At 44.8% G+C, this 23,215-nt stretch overlaps 1 protein-coding gene across 2 annotated transcripts in view; it reads right to left on the bottom strand.

The window, feature by feature from the left end:
• Positions 1-13,791: 13,791 nt before the first annotated feature.
• The window catches only part of Tuft1 (tuftelin 1), a 49,235-nt gene continuing 39,811 nt past the window's right edge, over positions 13,792-23,215 (bottom strand). For both annotated transcript variants that reach the window (XM_013015399.1, XM_013015400.1), the window contains 4 exons: positions 20,326-20,431; positions 18,987-19,070; positions 16,385-16,485; positions 13,792-15,400 (listed from right to left, as the gene is read on the bottom strand). In XM_013015399.1, coding sequence (XP_012870853.1) covers positions 15,337-15,400; positions 16,385-16,485; positions 18,987-19,070; positions 20,326-20,431 — 355 coding nt within the window. In that variant the 3' untranslated portion in view covers positions 13,792-15,336. The remainder of the gene's footprint in view (positions 15,401-16,384; positions 16,486-18,986; positions 19,071-20,325; positions 20,432-23,215) is intronic.

The following is a 23,215-nucleotide window of genomic DNA, read 5'->3' as shown; positions in this document are numbered from 1 at the left end:
ATCCCACATTTCCATTTTCTGAAGTTTGTTTCCATAAATAGTATTTTAAATGTTCTGAGACCTTACACCTTTGTATTCCTCCCCTAAGGGTATCCTTCTTTGGTCTGTGTGTGAATGCTTACAGTCCTGTGCAGGTCATCATGTCCAGTTATATTTTAGATCTCACTTCCACACATGAGAGAAAACATGCACCATTTGTCTCTCTGAGCTTGGTTTACCACACTTAACATGATTTGTTCTAGGTCCATCCATTTCCCTGCAAATGACATAATCTTATTCTTTGTAATGGATGAGTAAAATTCCATTGTGTATATACACCATATTTGGTTGATCCACTCAATGCTGTAGGGCATCCGTGAGATTCTTATCTTCAATAAACCACCAGAAAACCAGAAGTGGCTCTGTGGCTTGAGTGGTAGAGTGAAGAGCTGAGGGACAGCACCCAGGCTCAGAGTTCAAGCCTCACAACTGACCAAATAAAAAAATGTTAACTCTCTCTCTCTCTCTTTCTTTCTCTCTCTTTCCTCCTCTTCCTCTTCCTCCTCTCTCTCACTCATACACACACATTTTGTTCAGGCCCACGACCAGACCCCCCCCCAAAACAAAACAAAACAAAAGTCTTCATTGTATTTGATGTCGGTATAATTTGGGGAGGGGAAGGGAAAAAACAAATTGTTTAAATAGGGATACAGATTGACCCATTGCAACAATGAAATGTACATGACGCTATGTCGAAAAAACGATCTTTACAGTTTAGGCGGGGGGTGAGGGTGGGGGGTGTAGTTGAGGAGGTGGGAGGAGAGGAGGCAATAATGCTGGATAAGAAATGTACTCATTACCTTGTTCATGTAACTGTAACCCCTCTGTACAGTATTTTCACAATAAAAACCTTATTAAAAAAATCAGTAAGGCTGGGGCTGGGAAGGTGGCTCAGTGGTAGAGCGCTTGCCTTGCATGCCTGAGGCCCTGGGTTCGATTCCTCAGCACCACATAAGCAAAAAGAAAAAAGCCAGAAGTGGCGCTGTGGCTCAAGTGGTGGAGCGCGAGCCTTGAGCTGAAGAGCTGAGGGACAGCGCCCAGGCCCAGAGTTCAGGCCCCACAACTGGACCAAATTAAAAAAAAAAATCAGTAAGGCAATGCTACAATGTGGAGGAATAAAGAAAGAATCCATAAAAAGACAAATATTGCATAATTATTATGTGTGTATATGTATGTGCATATGTATGTACTGAGGCTTGAACTCAGGGTCTGGGTACTGTCCCTGTTTGTTTATGCCATTGTGTTCTATGTGTTCTAGTCTTCTTCCAACATAGCTAGTTGTTCTTTGTTGTTCTGGTTTTCTGAGAGGTTTATTGGAGATAAGAGTCTCAGGGACTTTCTTGCTTGGGCTGGCTTTGAACCACGATCCTCAGCTGAGTAGCTAGGATTACAGGCGTGAGCCACCCGCCCCCAGCAGCTAGTTGTTCTTATATCCACACCAAGAGTGTTTGGGACAGTGGAGGCAGAGAGGAAGACTAGGAGTGAGACAGAAGCACAACGTCTTCAGGTTTCGTAGCTCTCTCGTAGTCTATTCACTGACAACTGGTATGCATGAACTTCACAGCTGTGAGAAGCCATGCTGAGCCATGGCAGCGTCTATCTACCTCCAATACCCATTCATGCAGGGCCAGGTCATTCCATTTGAACCTACCGAAGCCCCAACCTAGACGCAATGCCCAGAGCTGGCCAAGAGGACTATCCACTTCTATTCCATAAGCTTAGACTCAGAGGCCATATATTCATACTGAACAGGCTCACTCCAGATAACGTTTCTGAAAAATATCATAGTTATAAAACCCTTCAACACAGAGCACCACTATCTTAAAACTCATGTCCTACAACTTGGTCATATTGTCAGAATATTTCTCCTTATATGTCGTCTTCTATAACTAAAATACATTCTAAACAGTTTCCATCAAGTATTGTGTTTTGAGACAGGGTTTTGGTTTTGAGACAGGGTTTCACTAGGTAGCCAGCCTCAAATTTGTGATCCTCCCACCTCAACCTCCTGAGAGCTAGGATTAAGCGTCTATGACACCTAGCACATCTGCCATTAATTATGAATAATGTCTGTCCTCCTCCATATAAATATTAAATATGCACACGTAGCTCTTTACATTTAGATCTCAATGCCAGGCAAGTGCCCCAAGGCTCTTTCCAGGAAAGACTATCTTTTCTTCAGATATCCTGATCAGCCACCTGCCAAAACATCTAACTGGTGACAGAAAAAGAGAATTCGATTCTGTTCTTCCAGCACTGATAAAGTACCCACAATCTACCAGGCATGGAGATAATTAACGCTTGTCCTTTAGGAATTCTCAGGTCTGAGGGGAGAGGCAGACATGAAAACAAACACATACTAGACAGTGTGATGTTTCATCCCAGGCGCTGTGGGAGTTCTGAAAGGGATGATGAACGCTGCCTTGGGATTAGACCGGGGAGGCTGACACCAAACCGGTGGCATCTTCGCCAGGTTTAGAAGGATAACTAAAACCGTCACAAAAAGCCAAGGCAAGATAAAGAAATCCAGGCAAGAGGAACCACATATGGAAAGGCAGTGAGCTGATCAAGGACACTGTATAGCTCCAAAGCAACCAGCAAAACAGCAGAGGGCCAGAAAGAAGGCTGAGTAAAGCAAATGACAGTGTAATCCCAACCATCCTCCCCCTGTGCGCTGGGAGAAGAGGGCTAACAATGAATGGCAGCCAGAGCTCTACAGCTGCTGGGTAAGCAGCCTTATCTGTCTATGGGGGCAAGGGAGGGGGGAAATCACATTCTTCTGTCTCTTCTGTGGGCGCTGCTGGTATTCTGCAAGGTTATAATCTAATGGAAGCTGTCAAAGGATCCAATCCTTATACATTTGAAAAGGCCATAGAACAGGTCAACTGAACCTGCAGGCAGCTGGGATCATCTAAAATGTGATTACTGCTGACTGGAATTCAGAAGAACCTGGTATTTGGAAGAAGAGGGAACTGGGACTCAGAGAAGTAAAGGGACCATCCAAACTCACACAGTAGAATAAGACAGGATAGCATCCATCCCTCCCAACCACCCTTGTTGCACTTCTTCTCCTTATGAAGTTTGTGTTTGCTGTTCTTTATCCAGTGTACACATGTTAATTCTGATTATTTTATCCTCTCCAGAAAAAGGAAGAAAGGAAGGAAGGAAGTAGGGAAGGAAGCAAGGAAGGAAGGAAAGAAGGAAGGAAGGAGAAAAAAGAAAGAAAATAAGGAAAGAAAGAGAAAGAAAAAGAAAATATGACCTTGGCAGAACATTCTGGAAACTCTGGAAACTTTCAAAACCGACTCTTTCCTGAGTAAGGGCTTATTAAACATGAGCAAAATGAACTGACGCTTCTCAAATAACTCTAGGAAAAGCTGATCAAACATAACAACCTTATAAAATGAGTTTTTACAAAATCATCTTTCAGACTTTTAAAACTTTTACCAGCCTATAAAATGCTCCCAGACCTCTGCCTCAGATAATAGGAGCTGTGGGCAACCAAAACTAGGGCAGGGGATACATTTTCAATTTTCCATAAAATATTTACCTTCCCAGAATCCAATTTCATTTTAGGGCTGGCCTTTACCTTTCTGGTTTCAGACCTAATTTGCAAAACGACTCCCTCATCACATCCTAATCTGGCTGGCTGTCCTTTGCTAAAAATCGAAACCCCAGAGACCCACACGAGGTCTGAATGAACAGCTGCCTGGTTTTCCTATGGGGTCTATAACAGCCACCTGTCCAGGTGCTCAAGGACCTGCCGCCCTCTAGTGGTTGCAATCTGGGCATGCAGTAGGACCTCTACTTGTGTGTGTGTGTGTGTGTGTGTGTGTGTGTGTGTGTGTGTGTGTGTGTGTGTATGTATGTGTATATATATATATATACATATTTTTTTTTCAGGCTCATAGGTTGACTAAATGAGCTCAGAAAGCAGTCTTTCCCCACAAGACTCAATAAAATTTTAGAACTTAAAGAGACTTTAGTCCAACTCTGCCCACATACCCTTAGAGATAAAAAGACAAACATGCTTAAGGATCAGAGAGATTTAGGTCTTTCAGCTTAGGACACATAACAGAAAAGTAGCCAGGAATGGAGCCCCCATCCTCATGAGAAAATAGAGGAGGCGGGCTGGGAAGGTGGCTCAGTGGTAGAGCGCTTGCCTTGCATGCATGAGGCCCTGGGTTCGATTCCTTAGCACCACATAAGCAAAAAGAAGCCAGAAGCGGCGCTGTGGCTCAAGTGGTAGAGCGCTAGCCTTGAGCTGAAGAGCTGAGGGACAGCACCCAGGCCCAGAGTTCAGGCCCCATGACCAGACCCCCCCCCAAAAAAAGAGAGAAAATAGAGGAGGAGATATGAAACTTAGAAAGATACAATGATGTCTAATCATTATAGACTTGGGGGCTGGAGGGATGTAGAGCTGTAGTAGACTGACTAGCATATGTGAGGTCCTGGGTTCAAACTGTAGCACTGCAAAAAGCAAAACAGAACAATGAAAAACAAATTGTGAATTCCTAAGAGTCTTGTGAGCTAAGTGGAGCCCAAGGATCTGACTGAATACCAACTTTCTCTCCATCATTTTATACCTCCGCCCACCATATTCTACTCTACAGGAAGGTAATACAGATGTTTTTCTCTGGCATTTTTGAACACTTTCCTTAGAACACAGCACTCTATTGTGCCTCTAGACTCTTGTCCAAACTTCATCCACCCATCCATACCTTCAAGCCCCAATGTCCCAAGATTCTATTGAATTTGTAGTTGTTGGGGGCTTGAACTCTGGGCCTGGGTGGTGTCCCTCAGCTCTTTAGCTCGAGGTTAGTGTTCTACCACTTGAGCCACAGCACCACTTCTGGTTTTCTGATGGTTAATAGGAGATAAGAATCTCATGCACTTTCCTACCCGTGCTGGCTTTGAGCCACAATCTTCAGATCTCAGCCTCCTGAGTAGCTAGGATTACAGGCGTGAGCCACCAGCACCCAGCTTGGATATTTTCTTTTAGCATTGAAAGTATATGGTTGTCTATTTGCCTCTCAGCATACAAACATCTGGTGTCACTTGACTGGCAGCGACCGGAAATTAAGGCCTCCATCTTTTTCTCAATACATCCTCAAAGCCTAACCTATACTTCTGACATATTAAATGTTTAGAAGTATTAATAATAATGAACATAGTGTCTGTCTGCTGTGTACCACACATGCTACATATGATTCCTGTATAAGGCTTTTGGAGGGATTACTGCTAAAGTGACTGCTGCTAAAACACAGTGGTATACACAAGAGCTCTGGAATCAGATTCCTGTGACCTAGAGTTTGTCGTATATATCCTACAATTGCATCTTGGACAAGGCATTTGTTCTGTGTTGTAATTCCTGGGCTGTCAAGTAGAATAAAATGACAGTGCCTGGCCCACTGTAAGCACTCAGTAAATATTCTTATAAAGTGGGGATTATTGTCTTTGATGTATAAACAGAGAAATTAAACCCTAGAGACTTTAAATGACTTTTCCAAGTAGTATGGCCAGTAAAGGTGAGAATTTTAAGATTATAAACAAAGGCTGGTAATATGGCTTAGTGGTAGAGTGCTTGCCTAGCATACATGAAGCCCTGGGTTCAATTCCTCAGTACCACATAAACAGAAAAAAACCAGAAGTGGCACTGTGGCACAAGTGGTAGAGTGCTAACCTTGAACAAAAGAAGCTCAAGGACAGTGCCCAGGCCCTGAGTTCAAGCTCCAGGACTGGCACAAAAGAAAAAAATTATAAAGCCAGCCACTGGTGATTCAACTTGTAATACTAGCTACTCAGGAGGCTGAGATCTGAGGATCATAGTTCAAAGCCAACCTAGGCATGAAAGTCTGTGAGACTCTTATCTCCAACAAGCCATCAGAAAACTGGAAGTGGTGCTGTGGCTCAAGTGGTAGAACACTCGCCTTGAGCTAAAGAGCTGAGGGACAGTGCTCAGGCCTAGAGTTCAAGCCCTATGACCAACAAAAAAAATTATATATATATATATATATAAACACACACACATATATATATATACATACACACACAAAATCCAAAGCTCATGCCAATTTGTATGTGTGTACGCATGCACACATTATGTGCATGTGCACACACATGCTTCAGTACTAAGGGCTGAACTCAGGGCCTTTAGTTCTTGCTTAGCTTTTTCCCCTAAAGGCTGGCAGTCTACCATCTGAAACACACCAGAACTTCTGGAATTTTGCTAGCTAATTGGAGATAAGTCTGTTGGATATGTCTGCCCTCTGCCTAGGCTGACTTCAAACTGTGATCCTCAAAGCTCAGCCTCCTGAGTAGCTAGGATTACAAGTTCTGGACTCATACTAACTCTTTAAGTGCTATGCTACACGATTCCACTGTTGTTGAAAGATCAAATACAAAGACATTGAATGAATGTGATGTTTTATTGCTGATGGCAATGCCAGATGTTGGCATGACTCATGAGGAGGACATTGGTACTGAGGAGCTGCCCCTTCCTTATTCTCAAAGACCAATTTAGACGAGAGAAGATAGAAAAAAAAATCCTCAAACAAGCAAAGAAGGAAATGCTGCCTTCAGCACAGAGAATTCAGGTTTCTTCTAAATCAAGGAGCACTTATTGTGCAGCTTATACTTTGAGGTAGTGCTTGAGCTGGGTACTGTGTAGATTAGAGATCTCTCTGTTCTTTAAAAATCTGCAATCAACCGGGTGCCAGTGGCTCATACCTGTAATCTATCTACTCAGGAGGCTGAGATCTGAGGATTGCAATGTGAAGCCAGCCTGGGGAAGGAAAGTCCATGAGACTCTTTTTTGGGGGGTGGGGGGAGGGGACCGGTCATGGGGCCTGAACTCTGGGCCTGGGCACTGCCCCTCAGCTCTTCAGCTCAAGGCTAGCGCTCTACCACTTGAGCAGCAGCGCCACTTCCGGTTTTGCTTATGTGTGCTGAGGAATCGAACCCAGGGCCCCAGGCATGCAAGGCAAGCGCTCTACCACTGAGCCACCTTCCCAGCCCCTCCATGAGACTCTTATCTCCAATAAACCACCAGAAAATCAGAAAGTCCTCCCATTAGTTCTTTCTTGTTGTTGCTGCTGTTGCTCAAAGGGCTTGAACTCAGGGCCTAGAAGCTGTCCCTGAGCTTTTTTGCTCAAAACAAACACTACCATTTTGAGCCACAACTCCACTTCCGGCTTTTTTGGTGTTTAATTGGAGATAAGAGTTTCAAGGATTTTCCTGCTCCAGCTGCTTCAAACTGACTTTCAGATCTCAGTTTCCTGAGTAACTAGGATTTCAGGAGTAAGCTACCAGCACCTGGCTCTATCAGTTCTTTCCAAATGACTTTTCCTAGCAGTCCTTCCTGACTGAAACCTTTATTCCAGTTCAGCTCATTCCTTGAGGTACCCTAATACCTTGCCATCAGCCTTTATATTTTTAATCCTGATATGTACCTCTTTGGGATCAGCCTTTTTTTTTTTTTTTCCTGGTCCTGGGGTTTGAACTCAGGGTCTGGGTGCTGACCCTGAGCCTCTTTGTGCTCAAAGCTAGTGCACCTGAGCTACAGTGCCATTTCTAGCTTTTTCTGAGTAGTTTATTGGACATAAGAGTCTCACGGACTTTCCTGCCTGCCCAGGTTGGCTTTGAACCACAATCCTCAGGTCTCAGCTCCTGAATAGCAAGGATTACAAGCGTGACCACTGGTGCCTGGCTAGGATCACCCTTCTTATTCTATCATGTCATTCCTATAATTGGTTCATCCCAATTTCCATCCAACTAACATTTATTGAGCATCTACTGTATGTAAGGCACCACTCTACTGGGTACCTGAGTCTCAGTTGTGGTTCTTTGTTGTTGTTGTTATTTTTTGCCAATCCTGGGGCTTGAACTCAGGGCCTGGGCACTGTCCCTGAGCTTCTTTTTGTTCAAGGCTAGCACTCTACCACTTGAGCCACAGTGCTACTTCTAGCTTTTTCTGTTTACATGGTACTGAGGAATTGAACCCAGGGCTGCATGTATGCTAGGCAAGCACTCTACCACTAAGCCACATTCCCAGCCCTCAGACTCAGTTTTGAACAAGACAGGTAAGGAAGCTGTATGCTGATAGCTCAGGCCTATAATCCTAGCCTCTCAGAGGCTATGATCCAAGGATTGCAGTTCAAAGCTAGCTCGAGAAGGAAAACCAGAAGTGGTGCTGTGGTTCAAGTGGTAGAGCACTCATCTTGAGCTGAAGAGCTCAGGGACAGCACCCAGGCCCAGCATTCAAGCCCAAAGACCAACAAAACAAAACAAAACAAAAACAAAACAAAAGTGGCACTGTGGCTCCAAGTGGTAGAGTACTACTAGCCTTGAGCAAAAAGAACTTAGGGACAGTGCCCAAGCCCTGAGTTCAATCCCCGTAACTGACAAACAAAGATAGGTAAGGAAGAACCTTGTCTCCCTGGACCTCATATGATAGTAAAAGCAAAACAAAGAAGTCCAGTGGAGCCTTGTTGCTTTCAAGATTAAAGACCAGACCCTCCTCAGGGAAGGCCCACCATCACCACCCCACTTACTACCTTTCCCAGAGGACCCCTCCAGCAGGGCTCCTAACTTCCCACATGCCACATTGACTTTAACCTTCAGCTTTCGCTCTGCACTTTCTCCTCGGATCCACCCACTCCTGGGTTCCAGGGCTTTGTTCCGGCTCCACCAATTCCATTGTCATTCACCTGGCTAGATTTTTTTTAAGCTGCAGAATAGCTTCAGCTCTGTTTTACATTTTATCATCTTGACCTCCTGCCTCTAAAGTACACGGCTCATTATTGTGCAATTTAATGGTTTTTTTTTTCTCTTCTTCCTCTACCCCTTTTTTCACCTAACAACATCTGTAAAGCACTTCACAAAGCAGCTTCATCCATATCATCTTCTCCAAGCTATACTGTGCCCCTCTATCAATTTCCAATAAATATTTGCTAGGTCAAAAGGGGAAGGCATTACAGGTAAAAGAACGAACACCAGCAAATGATCTGCGCATGTGCAGAGGCAGGGGATGGGGTAAAGACAGGATGAGGACTTCCATGCAAGCACAAGGAGAATAAACACTAGACATTTTGGACAAAGTTAACAAAAAAAAAAAAAAAAAACAAAGACAAAATCCACTCCAGTCATATGTTTAGTATATTCGAGTCTATTCATCTCTGGCCCTTCTAGAAACTTTTGTTTTTTAGCTGTAGTAAGTCACCATAAAGTTCTGTGTCCTACTTTTGATCACTTAACATTCAGAGCACTCTTCCCTAGTGCAGCATAGTCTTCATAACCCGCATTTGTGGTGGATGCATAATATCCCAGAGTGGTTGTGTTCTAATTTGCTTGCCCATTGCTCTACTGTTGGACACATGTTGTTTCTCAGTTTCTATTATTACAAGCACCAGGACAAACCTGTTGTGCAGAGAGAAGTGGAAAGAAATTGGAGCTTTGGCAAGACCTTCAGTTGCTTGATGCGACTCACCTGATCTTCCAGTGACTCTAGACTTTTCTTTTGCCTTTGGCCAGCAGCAGTGGCCCTGTATTGCTTCAGCCAATCAGTTACATTAACCCACTAACACAAGACAGATTTCCAAAGGCTGGACTAGACTTGGCCTGTTCACTGTTACAACCCCACTGGATGCCTCACAGGTGCCCTTCTCTGAGGGAAGACACTTAATAACTATGTGCAGGGGGGAAAAATGACCTCTCTCTTCTAACTATTCTCTTGTCCTGACCACTGATTTAGCGAGATCTTACATTTTCTATCGATTGGTTTTGAGCTCATCCATTAATGTTGCCTCTTCAGCAGCATCGCCACTGGTAATTCCTCATTCCTTCATGAAAACTCAAACTCACATTTTCATGAGTTAAAATATTTCCCTTCATAACCTTTAATATTACAGCTGAGGGATGTAGTTCAAGGGTTCAATCCTTAACACTAGTGGGAAAAATCATTTTCAATGTCTCTCCGTTCAGATTTGAGTCCATTTCTTTTCTCTGGCACCAGGGTTGAACTGGGGGGGTCTTATGCTCTATCACTTGAACCAGGTCTCCAATCCAGCTTTTTGTTGGTTATTTTGGAGATAGTATCTGTTTGACTTTTCTGCTCAGACTGGCTTTGGACTATGATCCTCTGGATCTTAGCCTTTTGAGTAGGATTAACAGGTAAACCACTGGCATCTGGCTTGATTGAATTTTCTTCTAGCTTTTCTACATTTAATTTGTAATATTTAATTTACCTAGAATTTATTTAGTTATACTGTTTAGAGTACTCCCCAACTTGAATACATAATAATTTTAACATCTAGTAATTATATGTACATTGTACCTCTGCATGGGCTTTAATATGCTGTTTCAACACAGTATCAATTGTGTACAATGTACAACAATCAAATCAGGGTTGTTGGCATATCTTTTTTCCTATTTTTTTTGTACTGGAGATGAACTCAGAGTCTTGTGCATGCTAGGCAAGCTGTGAAACATTAAGGCAGCAACAAACGATATAACTGAAATAGAGAGAGGAGCCTGGCCTAATGGCTCATGCTTATAATCCTAGCTACTCAGAGGCTATGATCTAAGGATTGCAGTTCAAAGCTAGCTCAAGAAGGAAAGTCCATGAGATTCTTCTATCCAGTGAACTACCAAAAAGCCAGAAGTATAGCTGTGGCTCAAGTGGTCGAGCACTAGCCTTGAGCAAAAAGCTCTGGAACATCATACAAGAGAGAGGGGTGGGGGGAAAGAAGGAAGGAAGGAAGTCATAGCCTGTTGAAAACAGCTAATCTGAAGGGCTTTGAGAGACTATAAACCAGGAAAGGAGAGGGTTACAGTGTAGACAGGACTCAGATCTCCTAGAACTTGAGATTACAATATAGCCCAGAAGTCTGTTTTATTTATTTATTTTTGGGTCCGGTTGTGGGGCTTGAACTCTGGGCCTGGGCGCTGTCCCTCAGCTCTTCAGCTCAAGGCTAGCGCTCTACCACTTGAGCCACAGTGCCACTTCCGGCTTTTTTCTTTTTGCTTATGTGGTGCTGAGGAATCGAACCCAGGGCCTCAGGCATGCAAGGCAAGCGCTTTACCACTGAGCCAACTTCCCAGCCCTGGACCTTGATATTTGAATCTCAGCCTCCCAGGATCTAGGATTATAGATGTGAGCTGTTAGATTATTTTAGACTTTGACAGAAAATCATGCAGACATCCAGGTACAGAGAACAAAGAAAGGTTCATTGCCAGGAAAGGGGCCGGCAAGACCCCTTGTCACAAGGGAGAAGTGAGAAGAAGCACCGGCTATTGTCTGAGGTGACCTATATAACCTAGGAGGTTTAGGAGGGGCTAGAAGTGGTAAACATAGCAAAAGAAGACCAGGCCAGGCGCTGGTGGCTCACACCTGTAATCCTAGCTACTCAGGAGGCTGAGATCTGAGGGTCACGGTTCAAAGCCAGACTGGGCAGGAAAGTCCAGGAGACTCTTTTTGTTTTGGTTGTGGCTTTTTATTTGTTTTTTGTTTTGTTTTTGTCGGTTGTGGGGCCTGAACTCTGGGCCTGGGGAGCTGTCCCTCAGCTCTTCAGCTCAAGGCTAGCGCTCTACCACTTGAGCCACAGTACTACTTCCGGTTTTCTGAATGGTTTATTGGAGATAAGAGTCTCATAGACTTTTCCTGCCCAGGCTAGCTTTGAACTGCCATCCTTAGATCTCAGCCCCCTAGGTATCTAGGATACAGGTATGAGCCACTGGCGCCCAGCTAAAAATTAGTTTTTAAACACTTCAAAGTACCATGTCACTGACAACCAAGCGGTTGGTGGGAAGAATGCTTCCACAGCTACTTTGCCCACATTGGGGCTGATGCTCCAGGTTTATAGGAGGTTGTCAATGATGGCTACATGTCTGGGCAGCTCTTAACGCCCAGCTCAGAGAAAGAGGCCCTCATGGCAAAGGTCCCGCAAAGGTAGAGCAACACACAGGAGATAGCTTTAAGAATCACAAACGCAGGTAATACAAAGACCACTGAAGTCAGAAGCAGCTCGCTCATCCCCCTTCTCAGGTCCTGAGAGTTTCCCTTTCTCCACACAATCTCCATCTAGAACTGGAAACATTACCAAGACATCTAATAGCTTCCTCCAACTACTATCTCCTCTGGTTCATCTTCCTTATCCTCTGTGCCAAGGCCCTATTTCTTTTGGCAGTGGTATGCCTAAGCATGGCAATAAAACACCAGAAGCACTTTTGTTTTTCAAGGAACTCATTTGTGTGCATGTGTATGTTAAGTGTGATTGAGACTTGAACTCCAGGCCAGGGTGCTATCCCTTAGCATCCTCCTCCTCCCCCTAAGGCTAGCACTGGAGCCATAGCCTCACTTCCAGCTGTTTGAGGGTTAACTGGAGATAAGAGTCGCTCAGACTTTTCCTGCCCAGGCTGGCTTTGAACTACAAATCCTCAGATCTCAGCTTCCTGATTAGCTAGGATTACAGGCATGAGTCACTTGCCTGGCTTGTCTGAGGGATTTCTTAAAGCCCCATTTCTAGTCTCTAGAACATTTCACTTCGTTATCTCCAACTGAAATCTCCACCCCTTCCCCCAGAGCCCGAGAGGCCCAACTGGATAGCCTTCCTTTCCTGGGGGCAGCACACTCATTCCTGCTTCTTCAGCCAGCCCCGCCCTGCTTCCACCCTATTCATATTCCAAGACAAGCACAGTCTAGATAGACTTGTGCCAAGCAAGACTGCCAGGGGAAGAAGAGAACTCAGGGTGTCAGAAAACAAATCTGGGTCTTCAAAATGTATTTTGAAGCTTACAGTGTGAATTAGCTGAGGAGCAAGAGATAGGAAAAGTAATCAGAGAAAGGGGGGTGGGGGAACACACTCTGAATTGAAGCACAAAAGGGAACTAGAATCAGAGCCAGAGATTGGGAGGGTTGTTTCCGGTTTCTTTAGCCCCAGACAAGATGGGTGTAAATTCAGCTATGTCCCAGTTTGGCTCTGCAGTCAACCAGCTTTTTGGCAGAAAGAAAAAAAAAATCATTGAATTAATTGAATGATACTCAGATAGCTACAAACTGAACCTTCAAACAGCTGTAGTCAGCATTTCCAGAGTGTTTTTCATTTCTGCAAAGGAGGTAAGTTGCTCACCTAGCTCCAGTTCTGATTGGCGCATCTCCATGCAATCTCAGGACCTCTACTTCTTGATCACCTCTTCTCTAAATGAGGAGGACACTGAGTGGCTGAGCTTAGGGATTGTGCTAGGCCCCTGTCCTAGATAGGGTCCAAGCTAAGGTTAAGGGGCCATGTTCTACAATGGGGACTCAGATCATGGAACTGGACTGCTTCTAACTCTTGTAAATGCCACAGCATCCTCATGCCATAGCATCTGGGACCTCAGGATCACATCATTCATATGTTGCCAGGAGAATGCCTACCTTCAAGAGACACTAAATTATGAGCTGGAGCCAGTGGCTCATGCCTGTATACTCAGGAGGCTGAGATCTGGAGGATCTGAGGCCAACACAGACAGAAAAGTTTGTTAGATTCCATCCCCAAAATATCCAGCAAAAGGCAAGGCTGAAGGCATGGTCAAGTGGTAGAGTACTGCCAGGAAGGCACAAAGCCCTGAGTTCAAAACTCAGTGTGTGCGTGTGTGTGTGAAAGAGAGAGAGAGAGAGAAAGAGAGAGAGAGATTAAATTATGTTCTTTTATCCTCCCCAGAAGTGAAGAAGTGAAACATAATCAGGCCAAGAAGTCAAAGAGACACATTAACATAATTTATTAAATTCACCACACAAAGACTACATTACAGAAAACAAACCTTAAGAACTGGGACAGGGAGATCATTGGTCCCACCCCCTCATTTTAAAATGAGACATCTGTTTGATGTCCCAAAACGCTAATATAGATAAGGCCAGCATGGGAATCCAGTCTACACACACACACACACACACACACACACACTCTCTCTCTCTCTCTCTCTCTCTTAAGGCTTTAATTCTTGACATAAGCCCAAGTAGAGTCAAAGACTAAATCCCTACTTATTTTAAAATTTTCTGTTTCCTATAGTATCACACTCTGATGCTTGTCTTCTTCTTAAGGCTGCAGAAAAGTCCTGAAGAAAAGATGACAAACTGCAAGGTCATTCAGAGTTAGGATAAAGACCAACCATGGAGTACAGGGGTTCAGAGAGCTTAGGGAAAGCACCCCTCCATCCAGAAGAGTCTTGATCACTGTTCCCTCTGCATGCATTCAGTCCCCAATGCCACAGGGGAAGATGCTTGCCTTCCTGAGGCACAGATCCTCTCTGGAGGAGGAAGAACAGGTAGGGGAAGGAAAGGCAGAGGAAGATTCATCACCACAGTATTCTGAAATAACACCACCAATGAGAACACGTTCTCAGTTTCATATAAGCCCAAATCTCTCAAGAGAAGGCTATAAAACTTTGGTATTAAATCAATTATGAGATGTAAGCAAAACCACCAATAACTTAGCAAAATAAATAGGATGATGGCTTTTCTGGGAGAGATGCAACTCTGTGAAAAGAGTTTTTAGGCTCTGCATCAGGAAGACTAAGATGTGTCTTTTGGTGTGTACTATAATAGGGGAAAACCCTAAGAGATTTTGGAGGTTTCACAGCAGAGAGAAATCACACTTATCTGTCCATGGCCTAGAAAATCTTCCTGCTCAAAACTCCTCCCTGATTGTACATTTCCTTGTCTGCAGAAAGACAAGGTTGTCCATTCTAAGTTTAGGCTCCCTGACTGACTGGGCCTGGACAGGTTGCCCTCCTCTGTCAGTAGGAGGCCTACGTCAGCATGGGCTGAGGGTGGAGCAAGCAGATAAACAGTTTGTTGCTAAGAACTAAGCTGTGTTCACAGAAGGAACTTCATCCCTCTAGGATACACTCCAATCACTCTGGACTTTTGTGCTTCCAGCTTTTTGGGCTCAGACCAATCTTGTCATCTTGGCTGAACCCAAGGAAGAACTGGCTTCTAGGACAGCTGGACTCCAAAGTCCAACAGAGGGGAGGCTCTGCTACAGGGGAAATAAAATAGGGAATAGGACACTGCGTGGTCCCTTCTGTCAGGATAACATCGTTCAAAGGGCTGTGGTGACCAGAGGAGGCACTCACAAGCCATCTGCCCAGCAATCAGGACAGGAAGGAACTTAGGACTGGTGGCACATGTGAGCCTCAAGGCCTGGGTGCAGCCAGGAAATAATCAGGAACTCAGAGTCCGTGTTAAAAGCCTGCAGGGGTGGTGGACTTCTCCCAGGCGAGAGGCAGCTTCAATGGTCACGTCCATCTCCTCCCAGCTCAGGTTTCCACCACTCGGATAAGAGGCATGGGCTTAGAGCTGGGCGGCTTCGATATCCTAACACTGGAAAGAAAGTTAGAAACACTGAGTGTTCTGTTACTGCCCACCATTCACAAAGCTGCTCCTCCCATTTTTTTTTTTTTGTTTGTTTGGGGCGGTGGGGAGGTCAGTCATGGGGCTTGAACTCATGGCCTGGGCTCTTGTCTCTGAGCTTTTTTGCTCAAGGCCAGCACTCTACCACTTTGAGCCACAGCACTACTTCCGGTTTGGGGGAGATAAGAGTCTCGTGGATTTTCCTGCCCAGGATGGCTTTGAACTGTGATCCCCAGAACTCAGCCTTCTGAGTAGGTAGAATTACAGGTGTGAGCCACCGGCATCTAGCCTCTCCTCCACATTTGCCTCTGGAATCCTACACATTTTAGTTGGCTGATCACCCAAGCTCTAAGTGTTTTGAAACAGTAATTTTCAGAAACATCAAAAAGATTTGGAGCATAATACATTTATCTGGTGGCAGGGATGATAAAGGGAAAGGCAGTTAAACAAATAAAGTGGGTATAGATGTGATAGTTGATTTTTTTTTCTTTTTCAAGATTTGGGGCCCTTTTGTGAATTTCATGGAAGCCAAACAACCTCTCAAGAATATGCAAATATTATACATACACAGATGCAATATGAAAAAAATGACAAATAATTTTGCTTACAATTTTAGCACATACCTATGGACGCCATTCATAGTCCTCTTTGGTTCATAGTATGAGGCCCCACACTAAATAACTTAGAATATGGTTCTAGTGTAGAATTGCCTCGATCAGAGACTAAGAGGAAAACTGATTTTTTTTTTCTTCTTTTTTTTTCTTTCCAGGGCTGAGGACCGAACCCAGGGCCTTGCGCGTGCTGGGCGGGCGCCCTTCCTCTGGGGCTAAACCCCCAGCCCCGGAAACTTGATTTTAAAGAGCTTGTCCTTGCCTTGGCACTGAATGTGTTGCATGGATCTTTTCTTCTTCCCTTCCTTTCCTGCCCAGGCCCATTCTGTACATATATACTCACCTGCCCAGGTTCTCTGTTTTGGCACGGGTCTGGGTGCTAAAGTTGCTATGACTGATCTGTTTCTCTATGAGGTGTTCCATGCGATCGTGCATCTCTAAATTCTGTAACAGAAGGTGGAGGTTACGATGGGCCTTTCTTTTCTTTTTTTTTTTTGCCAGTCATGGGGCCTGAACTCTGGGTCTGGGCGTTGTCCTTCAGCTCTTCAGCTCAAGGCTAGTGCTCTACCACTGGAGCCACAGCACCACTTCCGGCTTTTTCTGTTTATGTGGTGCTGAGGAATCGAACCCAGGGCCTCATGTTTGCAAGGCAAGCACTCTACCACTGAGCCACCTTCCCAGCCCATACGATGGGCCTTTCTATGGTTTTTCATGGGTTACATTTAGGGAGCTCCTCTGGTCTCTCCACCTCCGTATTTGTATTGTTATCGTCCCTACTTCTACATGCTACCACTGGGAGTCCCCTCCTTTCACCTTCAGCATTACAGAATGCTCTCTTCTCTGATACTTGCTCAATAATCCTGTAATGCTGACCATTTCCTGTATCTGCTCATTATATGTTCCCTGTAAATAGTTCCTGTCATAAGTTGACGTATTCACTTGCCTTTCCAATAAGCTATCTTATTTTAGTGAAGTATTATCAGCATTTTTGTGGGGGGGGGTTCTGGGGTTCAAGTTGGGGCCTGGGCATTGTCCCTGAGCTTCTTTTGCTCAAGGCTAGCACTCTACCACTTGAGCCACAGCACCGCTTCCGGCTTTTTCTATTTATGTGTTACTGATGAACTCTGGGCTTCATGCATGTTAGGCAAGCACTCTACCACTAAGTCACCTTCCAGCCCTATTAGCAGCTTTCTTTTCTTTTTTTTTTCAGTTGTGGGGCTTAAACTCTGGGCCTAGGTGCTGACTCTGAGCTCTTCAGCTCAAGGCAAGTACTCTACCACTTGAGCCACAGCGCCACTTCCAGTTTTCTGGTGGTTAATTGGAGGTAAGAGTGTCATGGACTTTCCTGTCTGGGCTGGCTTTGAACCATGATCCTCAGATCACAGCCTCCGGAGTAGCTAGGATTGCAGGAATGAGCCACCAGTGCCTGGCTATTAGCAGCTTTTTTTTAAAAAAAGTATATTCCATTTCTAACTCTTGCCTTCAAAGTCTAAAAGTAAACTTTTATAGCTGGACACATGCAGCACACCTCTCACATGGTGACAAGAAGATGCTCACCTTTTTTTTTTTTGTCAGTCATGGGGCCTGAACTCTGAGGCTGGGCACTGTCCCTCAGCTCTTCAGCTCAAAGCTACCACTCTACCACTTGAGCCATAGCACCATTTCCAGCTTTTTCTGCTTATGTGGTGCTAAGTAATAGAACCCAGGGCCTCATGGATGCAAAGGATGTCCACCTTTAAGAGACACTAAATTTCCAGGAGCTGGTAGCTCATGCCTGTAATCCTAGTTACTCAGGAGGCTGAAATCTGAGGATCACAGTTTAAAGTCAGCCAGGGCTGCAAAGTCATTGAGACTCTTATCTCCAATTAACCACCAGAAAACTAGAAGTGGCACTGTGGCTCAAGTGGTAGACCTCGCTTGCCTTGAGCTGAAGAGCTCAGGTCCAGGGTTCAAGCCCCACAACCAACCCCCTCCCCCCAAAAAAAGAGAGACACTAAATTATAGCCACTGGTGGTTCATGCCTGTAATCCTAGTTATTCAGATGTCTGTGATCTGGAGGGCTGTGGTTTGAGGCCAGCCCAGACAGAAAAGTCTGTTATACTTGATTTCTAAAATAACCAGCAAGGGCTGGAGATGTGGCACTATTAGTAAAGCAACAGCCAAACAAGCAAGCCAACCAAATGTAAGGCATGAACTCAAATCCCAGTGTCACACACACACACACACACACACACACACACACAGAATCCTGGGGGCTGGGAATGTGGCTCAGTGTAGAGTACCTGCCTAGCATGAAGCCCTGGGTTTGATTCCTCAGTTCCACATAAACAGAAAATGCTGGAAGTGGTCCTGTGGCTCAAGTGGTAGAGGGCTAGCCTTGAGCACAGAGAGGCTAAGGGACAGAACCCAGGCCCCGAGTTCAAGCCTTAGGACCAGCAAAAAAAACAAAGAATCCTGGTTTTCAGTTGTCTTCCCTTCTACAGGGATCTTTACACAGTGGCTGGCAAAGTTATCTTCAGGTAGTCAACACACTCCAGGAGAAGCTCTTTAGCAAACCAGAAATTAGACTAGGAGGACAACTCAGTAGCTAATTGAGCCCAACATTGTAGCTATGGAAAAGACTCCAATTACAGAATGCCTCCTCTTCCTTCAAAGCCAGGCTTCTCTGCTCACTCACTGCAAAGGCCACATGGTCAGAATTTGCTTTGGCAAGAGGCTTATATCATATTGCTATGTTTCTTGAGAGCAGGCCTTAATCACTATAAACAACCTCCTGAAGATTCTCAGAAAATGTTTGCTCAACTAAACTGACCACATAGCAATCATCCCAGATACTCTCTTCTGAACATCAGTTGGATGGGAACAAGATCCCCTCCATACTTGTCCCTCCTTGGCCAGGCTTCTCAAGAGTGCTGTTTCCTACTGGGGCTGCCCAGGATACAAACCTCTGCCTCCAGGTAGGCAACCTTTTCCTTGAGTTCCTGGATGATGGCATCCTTTGATTGGATCACAGCTTTTGAATTCTGGAGCTGCAAAGATGTAGGCGATTAATTAGGGTTCATTTTCCAGTGATTTGCTACATACTCACCAAACTTCACCCCAGCTGCTGGACAAGCCAGCAAAGGTGAAAAGCAAAGCTCTGCAACTATCACGTGACTTCATTACATTTCTTTCTTTCTTTCTTTTTTGTTGGTTGTGGGGCTTGAACTCTGGGCCTGGGCAGTGTCCCTGTGCTCTTCAGCTCAAGGTGAGCACTCTACCACTTGAGCCACAGCACCACTTCCCATTTTCTAGTGGTTTATTGGAAATAAGAGTCTCACCGATGTTCCTGCCCGGGGTTGGCTTTGAACCATGATCCTTAGATCTTAGCCTCCTGAGTAGCTAGGATTACAAGCGTGAGCCACTGGTGCCTGGCAATGTTAAATTCTTAATTATACAGGAGGTGGGAGAAGAGGTGGAGTGAGAGGAGAATAACACCCTCATTCTCCAAAATACAAAATGGATGATTCAAACTCATTGCAATTTGGCTATAGAAAACAAGTCATTCATTCAGTAAATATTTCTGGAGTGCTACCATATTATAGTCCTTGTTCTAGACAATGGAAATGGCAGTAAATGAAGCAGATACAAATGGAACTGACATGAAGGAAATGTGCCCTCCCAGTTTGGGGTTCTAAGTTCGCAAAACAATTTTGCAACTCAGCATACATCCTGAATGTTGTACTCTAATAAAGCTCAAGCAAGATAACTCAGGAGATCTACTAGGAGGCACAAAAACATAGGACATGGGGCTTGAACTCAGGGTTTGGGTGCTATCCCTGAGCTTTTTCCGCCCAAGGCTAATGCTCTACCACTTTAAGCTACAGGTTTTCTTTCCCTTTAAGCCACTTCAGGTTTGCTAGTGGTTAACTGGAGGTAAGAGTCACATGGACTTTCCTGCCTGGGCTGGCTAGGAACTGTGATCCTTAGATCTCAGCCTCCTAAGTAGCTAGGATTACAGGTGTGAGCCAAGGGGGGCGGGGGAGCAGGGTGCAGGGGAACTTCATTATTCATTTTATCAGCACTTTCTTCAGAGTATAAGGGAGAATTAATTCTTCATTTCCAATCAGAAAGCAAAGGCCAAATGACCCCCAAACTCCTAGTAACTCAAACCCTAATAATGGGTTGCTATAAATGCCTTATGAGAACACACAAGCATAAGCCAAACTGCCTAGGAGAATATATAAACAAAGACACAGCCTTAGGTTAATAACCCAGGGCAGGTTAAGACCTGACACTGTTTACCTGCTCTATCATTTGCCGGACTTTGCGCTGTTGGCTCTTGAGCATGTCATCCAAGTGATGAATCTTCTCCCGCAAGCCAGCCACTTCTTTTTCCAGGGTAGCAGCCCTAGGGATAAAGACCACAAGGCTGAAGATCAAGGGAAAAAGATGTCCTCTCTATTCATTAATAGAAAGAGCCTTTTGCTTAGAAAGTTCCTACCCAGGGTGATTCCCCTGGCCTGCTTCCCCCGCACTGTGCCCTGAGGAACAGATAGTGGAATACATTTTTAGCTCTCACACCTCGGAAGTACCTTGGAAGTATCTTCAGACATCATTAAGTCCAGATGAAGAAGTATGGCTCAAGAAGGTTAGAAGGGATTAAGTCATTCTGGACATCTCTAGAGGCTAAAATTAGAACCCACAGGCCCCAGGAAAGCAATTTTTATATTAACACAAGAAAAGCTCTCCATACTAAAGCTGTGAGGAAGTTAACTGCCTCCTGATCATTCAAGTAGGAAGTGGTATTACTATATCACTCACTATCAAGCTTGTGGGCAGGGATTTTCTAGCAGTGGAGAGATAAGACTTGAAGATCCTTAAAGCTGCTGCTCCACACAACTGTTTCTAAGGCTCCTGATCCTAAACCTTTGCTGCTTCCTTCATATTCTTTTTTCTTTTGGCCAGTCCTGGGGTTTAAACTCATAGCCTGGGCAGTGTCTCAGAGCTTTTTCGCTCAAGGCTAGCAGTCTACCACTTGAACCACAGCACTACTTCTGGCTTTTTCTGAGTAGTTTATTGGCCATGAGTTTTCTGCCCGGCTGGCTTCATACCAAGATCCTCAGATATTAGTCTCCTGATATCTGAGGATTTATAGGTGTGAGCCACCAATGCCATGATTGCTTCTTTTACGTTCTAAGCACATTGAGCTATGAAGTGCAATAAGAAATATATTCTTAGCCGGCACTGCTGGTGGTTCACACTTTTTTTTTTTGGTCAGTCGTGGGCACTGAACTCTGGGCCTCGGCACTGTCCCTCAGCTCTTTAGCTCAAGGCTAGTGCCCTACCACTTGAGCCACAGCACTACTTCCAGCTTTTTCTGCTTATGTGGTGCTGAGGAATCGAACCCAGGGCCTTATGCATGTGAGGCAAGCGCTCTACCACTGAGCCACCTTCCCAGCTCTGGTGGCTCACAATTGTGATACTCACTACTCAGAAGGCTGAGATCTGAGGATTGAGTCAAAGCCAGCCTGGGCAGGAAAGTCTCTTATCGCCAATAAACTATGCAGAAAGAGCCAGAAGTGGCACTGTAAGTGGTAGAGTACCAACCTTGAGCACAGAGCTCAGGGACAGAGCCTAGGCCCTGAGTTCAAGCCCCAGGATCTGAAAAAAAAAAATGTCTCTGACCAGTTTTTGACATGGAGTTCCTATCTCTAGGAATGATAAAGATTATCTTTTGTGTGCTATGGGTATAGCTAAAGTGGTAGAGGGCTTGCCTAGCAAGTGTGAGGCCCTAGATCAATCCCCAGTATTGCTTCTATATGTTAACAAGGTAACTGGTAGCTGGGGTCCTTAAATAGCTTTGGGTTGGGAGCTACTCATCAGAAAATTCAAAGTATGATATAAGGATTGGAGGTTTCAGTCATACTCCTACCTCTGGGGAGGAGTGAGGTGGTAGGGTGTTAAAGATTTAGCTCATTACCAATGGCAAACAATTTAATCAATCATGCCTACATAAGGGGACATCTAATAAAAAAAACTTACAAAGGGATTCAGAGAGTTTCCAGGTTAGTGAGTGCATCCATGTGCCAAAGCAGCAGCAACCTGGACTTCCAATGGACAGTACCCCTCTGGACTTCTCCCTACATACTGCTGCATTTCTCAGTTCACTTGAACCCTTTATAATATCTTTGATAATATGCCAGTAATATTGTTTCTTTTTTTTTAATTTAATTTTATTTTATTTGTGAACAAACTGTACAGAGGAGTTACAATTGCATGGGCAGGATAATGCGTACATTTCTTACCAAGCATTGCAGCCTCCTCCTTTGTTTACCCTTCCCATCCCTTCCCAGCCTCCCCCCTCCCCCCCATAGTAATATTGTTTCTTGAGTTTTAAAAGTCATTATAAAACTGGGCGCTGGTGGCTCACGCCTGTAATCCTAGCTACTCAGGAAGCTGAGATCTGAGGATCACGGTTCAAATCCAGCCTGGGCAGGAAAGGCCATGAGACTCTTATCTCCAATAAACCACCAGAAAACAGGAAGTGGTGCTGTGGCTCAAGTGGTAGAGCAGCGCTCACCTTGAGCTGAAGAGCTGAGGGGCTGCCTAAACTGAGTTCAAACCCCACAACCACCACCACCACCACCACCAAGTTACCAAACCTAAGGAGGCAGCACAGAGAACTCATTTATACCAGATGGTAGAAGAGTGTATTCCCTACAACTTACTATTTGTGACTGACAACTAAAGCAAGGGCTCTCTTACGGGACCTGAACCCTTAACCTATGGGGTCTACACTAACTCTGTAGTCTCTGAACAGAATTAAATTCTAGGACATCCATTAGGTGTCAGCAGAGAACTGCTTGTTGAGGGAAACCTACACATTTGGCTTTGGAGTGTTTTGAGTAGCAGAGCAGGACACTTGAGAGACCGTTCAGGGTCTTGGACCCACGGTATAAGGTTACTTCTGCAGTTCTGCTTTAGGAAGCTGACAAGTGCAAGCTGCCAGAGGGTAGGCAGTTCGCAAAGTGGAGAGAACGATGCAATCGGAGCAACCCACATCCTTCCTTAATGTGAACATTCTATGACTTCACCCATAGCCATCCAACGCCCTATTTCTTAGTCTCCTCCTATCTATAAAGTCAGTAGATGGGGGGCTGAGAAAGTAGCTCAGTGGTAGAGTGCTTGCCTT

This window comes from Dipodomys ordii, unplaced genomic scaffold (genome assembly GCF_000151885.1).
Source record: "Dipodomys ordii isolate 6190 unplaced genomic scaffold, Dord_2.0 Scaffold26, whole genome shotgun sequence".
In the NCBI taxonomy this organism is placed as follows: Eukaryota; Metazoa; Chordata; class Mammalia; order Rodentia; family Heteromyidae; genus Dipodomys; species Dipodomys ordii.
The sequence above is the reverse complement of the archived record's forward strand: the minus strand, read 5'-3'. Positions and strand labels throughout refer to the sequence as shown.